Source organism: Vespa velutina, chromosome 10 (genome assembly GCF_912470025.1).
Source record: "Vespa velutina chromosome 10, iVesVel2.1, whole genome shotgun sequence".
NCBI classification, from domain to species: Eukaryota; Metazoa; Arthropoda; class Insecta; order Hymenoptera; family Vespidae; genus Vespa; species Vespa velutina.
Genome location: NC_062197.1, coordinates 1,729,287 through 1,734,286, shown reverse-complemented (window position 1 = coordinate 1,734,286; position 5,000 = coordinate 1,729,287). Strand labels below are relative to the sequence as shown.

The 5,000-nt window shown below is 31.8% G+C and overlaps 1 protein-coding gene across 5 annotated transcripts in view; it reads left to right on the top strand.

Moving 5' to 3' along the window:
• Positions 1–5,000, top strand: part of LOC124952689 (probable serine/threonine-protein kinase mkcC) — a 69,365-nt gene that overhangs the window by 13,723 nt on the left and 50,642 nt on the right. For all 5 annotated transcript variants that reach the window (XM_047502945.1, XM_047502953.1, XM_047502946.1 and 2 more), the window contains one exon: positions 1,988–2,557. In XM_047502945.1, coding sequence (XP_047358901.1) covers positions 2,527–2,557 — 31 coding nt within the window. In that variant the 5' untranslated portion in view covers positions 1,988–2,526. The remainder of the gene's footprint in view (positions 1–1,987; positions 2,558–5,000) is intronic.

Below are 5,000 nucleotides of genomic sequence, written 5' to 3'. Positions count from 1 at the left end.
GGTAAAGCCAGTGGCCTCCTGGTCGTACGCGTGACCTTTTTTCCCTTTTGTATTGGTTACGAATATTTTCTTTTAGGGACAACATCGAGATGAGAGATATATATGTATTTTCTTTTTGTCTTTCGAATATGTATATATATATATATATATGTGTGTGTGTGTGTGTGTTTGTACGTCCATATATATGTATGTACATATGCATGTATTTATCATATATATATATATATATATATATATATATATATATATATATATACACTTGCTCGTTTACTCGCAATGCTCGTACGGAAATAATTATTCTTGTTTCAATGTACCCCGTGATTAATAATTAATTAGAAATTCATAATCGATAAATGTATATTTCATATTTTCTGTAAACGAATTAACGAAGCTTGATATTTACGTCGGAAAATATTTTATCAAGAATATTGTTTTGATTTTCGAAGTGTTATCGTTTTCTCTTTTCTTCTTCTTTTTTGTCTCCTTTTTTTTTTTTCATTTCTTTTTTCTCACACACCCCCCCCCCCCACTCTCCGCACTCGTACGACAATACTTAAAAGAATGACACAAAAGAGGATTCAATTGATTTTTTTTCGTTCTCTTTTTTCCTTTTTTTTTTTTCTTTTTTTTTTCTTTTTTCGTCATCCTTCCTCAGCCCCATTAAAACCGCATTGCATTTCTCACGTTATACAGGGCGCAACGAAAGTCATTGGATGAAAGACTGGATAGAAAGTTTTTAGGTGATAAAGAAAAGAAAAAAAAACAAAAAAAAAAAAAAAAGAAAAGAAAAAGAAATTAATTGCTTTTTATAAGCGATTATTAATTGTGAAAAAATTAATTTTGATAAAAGTCAAAAAGTTTCTGGGGGAGATTAATTTCTTTTTATTTATTTCTTTTTTTTTTTTCTTCTTTTTTTTTTTTCTTCGTCAGACTGCGAAATGCTACAGGTCGAATCGGTGGCTTAAAAAGTTTCGAGAATGATTGATCGTACTTTTTAAAAATGATACACCTAAGAACTTTTCGATCCACCCTGTACAATGAACGTCCAGGAAGGAACTACGATCCGTACGCGCGCATGTGAGTGTGTGTGTGTGTGTGTGTGTGTGTGTGTGGGTGAATGGTAATTATTAAGTTCTCAGGTTGAAATGCTTAATTAAATCTATCGTCTTATTTCAAGGTAGTAAGCGTAGGATTGTTCCCTTCGTTTCCTTTCACGGGGATCTCTGATCTATGCGCTCTGTCATCTTACTGGCTCGTTAACCTTTTCGATTAAAGGTCATCCACGTTTGATACGATCATACGATCATACGTAAAGATTTTAACGAGATCATTAATGATTTACGTTTTGTACGCATAAAGTACATATTTACAAATACATATTTACTTAACGGGAAGAGATAATGCAACGTAAAGATCATAGATTTATTATAGGGAACTATCGATTATTTTTTTATCATGTTTCTTCTTGCTTTTCTTTTTTTCTTCTCTCTTTTTTCTTTCTTTCTTTTTTCTTTATTATTTTATTTCTATTTCTTTTTCTTTCTTTCTTTTTTTTTTCTTTTTTTAACTCCATTACCGTGTATTTTTTTCTATCGGATCTCTCCTTTTTCTTATCTCGTAATAATAATAATAATAATATCGAATAATAATGATATCGAAAAGATTTCTTGAGATAAACAGAAATAAGATTGAAAATGTCAAGTAGATTATTCAAAAGGTGTCACTTCGTTCTAATAAACGATAAAGTTTATACGAAATCGATTTTTGTTTATCCATTTGTAAATAGTACTTAAATGTAATTAACTGCTTTTTTTTCTTTTCTTTTAATTTTCTTTTAAAAGAAGTAAAAAAAAAAAAAAAAAAAAAAAAAAAAAAAAAAGAAAAAAGAGAGAAAAGAAAAAACAACAAAGTCTCGTAAAAAATTCGTAATCGTCGGATATAATGCACTGAACAATATTTTCATTCATATTCTTTCGTTTTGTTACAGACATAATCAACGAACGAAATAAATAAATAAACTCTGGATCATGTCGTCCAAATGGATATCCATAGACTCGAAAAATAATACGAAAGATCTATATCGTTAAAGGATAACGAATTTTTTTTTCCTGTCTCTGTGGATCATCCGTACATCCGTCCGTCCCGTTTCATTGCATTGTTACGGCGACTGGAGGAGGATTGAGGAAGAAGAAAGGAAGAAAAAACAAAAAACAAAAAAAAAAAAAAAGAATAATTTCCTCGAAATTACGATAAAATTATGGCATTATCGAGGTGACGTCATCGATCGCAAGGACAAAAAAAAAGGAAAAACAAACAAACAAAAACAGAAGAAAGAGGACGAAGAAGATTTTTCATTCTGATAAGGATCTCTTTGTTTTTTTTATTTATTTATTTATATATTTTTTTCTTCCTTTTTTTTTTCTTTTTTTTTTCTTTTTTTCTCTATCACCAACACCGTTAGAATTAGAATCCAAATGATTTCAAGATCGACGTCGAAGGGACAGAGATGTCTTCCAATGGGTCGAGATGAAGCTGAGCGATAACATAACAATGGAGGGTGAGTCAAGTAGTAGGAGATAAAAATAGAAGAAGGAAAGAAGATAAAGGGTGTTGAGTGGATGGAGAAGATGAGTGGATCGGGGATGGGGGGGGGGGCGCGGCGGCGGAAGGAGAGAAGAGAGTTTTGAGACATTATTTCGTCGCATTATCGTTCGAATCATCGACCGTGAAACGAACGAGTACCGAGCTTTCTCATCTATTCGGATTATCGTCGATTTATCCGAACCATGCAAATTCGTTTTACGCGCTGCTGAGAGAACCTATTTTCTATATATATAGAAATTATATATATATATATATATATATAAAATCTTTTCTTTCTTCCTTTCTCCTTTTTTGCTTTTTTTTCTTTTCTTTCTTCCTTTCCTTCTTTCCATTTTACTTTCTTTCTTTCTTTCTTTCTTTCTTTCTTTCTTTCTTTCTGCGCTACATTTTTTCGTTATATATTTTTACGAGAAGAATGATCCGTACATCGGTACGAAATGTTTCAAAGAACTTTGCCTGTTAAAAAAAAGGTAAAAAAAAAAAAGAAAGAAGAAAAAAAGAAAAAAAAGAAGTAACAGAAATAATAGGAGACGTTAGATTTTTCGAAAACCCACAGCAATTTCATTGATTGATTATTGATTCTTTTATTTATTAATTTCTTTTTTATCTTTCAATTATTATTATTATTATTATTATTATTATTATTATACGAACGACAAATGATCTTTGATCAGTGTCAGGATATTGATAGAGTATTGGAGGAGAGCGTGCGTGTTACTTCTTTCTTTTTTTTTTCTTTTTCTTTTTTTCTTCCTTCCTCATCTTTCCAACCTTCTTCCTTCTCTCTTATCTTTTAATTTTCTCTCTTGTTATTTTTTTTTTTTCTTTCATTCTTTCTTCTTATTTTGTATCCTTCATCCCTTTCCCAATCCATCCCATACCTCCCGCCCCCCCTCCCCCCCTCCCCGTCTCTTCATCCCGTCGTCTTGATCTCGCCACTTTATCTCGCAACTTCCTACTTTTCCTTCTACATTCTCTTCGAACGCTTTTTCTTTTTCTTTTTTTTTTTTTTTTTTTTTTTTTTTTTTTTATTGAAGTCGCCGTGCAAAGGAGAACTTTTAACTTGGCTTGTAGGAGGACAGTTTTAACCTTAAGATTAGTTTGCGAAGTCGCGAAAACCGCAAGTGCATTATGTTCTCTCTCTCTCTCTCTCTCTCTCTCTCTCTTTCTTTCTTTTTCTATCTCTATCTCTCTCTCTATCTCTGCCCTTCTTTCTCTTCGATAAAATATAAATCGCCATGAGTGGGTTCTACGAACAAATTGGAAATTTCAAGTTATTTCTATGCCGATCGCGAGGACAATTTTTTTTTCTTCTCCTTTCTTTCCTTTTTCTTTTTTTTCCCCCTCCCACCTCCCCTCAGTCCCAACTTTCCCTTCCTTTTTCCTTTTTTCTTCCATCTATCTGTCTTCGCTTCTTTTTTTTCTTTTCACTAACTTGAAGTACTTCGCGCCGTAAAAATTATTCGACGATCTTGCATACGCAGGAACCTTGAAAGTTTCTTTCTATCGATTTGCATCGTCATGAGAAAGAGAGAATGCATATATATATATATATATGTGTGTGTGTGTGTGTGTGTATGCGCGCGTTAGAGGAAATTCAAAGTTATATCCAACTAATCGAAGTCCGGTGTGTGCTCCAAAGTTAATCACTTTAAGAACACCTACCAATATGAAACTTTCCTTTATGGTGGGAGGGTCCTATCGAAACGTGCTTAAACTCCTTGACGTGGTATAAACGTCCATTGTTCTTTATTGGTCCTCCTCGTTTAATATTCCCCATTGAGACCATGACTTTATTCGATTTTCTAATCGTTCTTGCATCTCCCTCTCTCTCTCTCTCTCTCTTTGTCTCTTTCTCTCTCTCTCTCTCTCTCTATCTCTCTCTCTCTCTCTCTCTCTCTCTCTCTCTCATTAGATCTTTATCCAAGGAATCTATAATGAAGGACGATGGTAGAGAGTCAGCCAAAACTTTCCAAGTTATCTCTTTCTTTCTTTCTTTCTTTCTTTTTTTTTTCTTTTTTTCTTTTTTTTTTTTCTTCTTTATAATTTTTCTTTATTAAATTAATTATTTCTTTCCGAGAACGAACGCTTTTTAATCGTGTCACTTTACGATCAAAAAGTGTAAAACAAAAAAAGAAAGTTAAATCTAAAAAGGCTTCGAAAGAAAAAAAAAAACAAAAAACAAAAAGCAAAAACAAACCAAGAAAAGAGTATTAATCGATTTTTTTTTTCTTTTTTTTTTTTTTTTTTAATGTCATCTAGTAGTTAATTATTGGATCGAATATGTGCGCACTTAATTGTTTCAAATACTTGCGAGTATTTGATTGTAATTGTTATCTTAATTTGATTTAATCGACGTGAGAAGAAAAAAAGATTATAATATTTTTGTTCTTTAT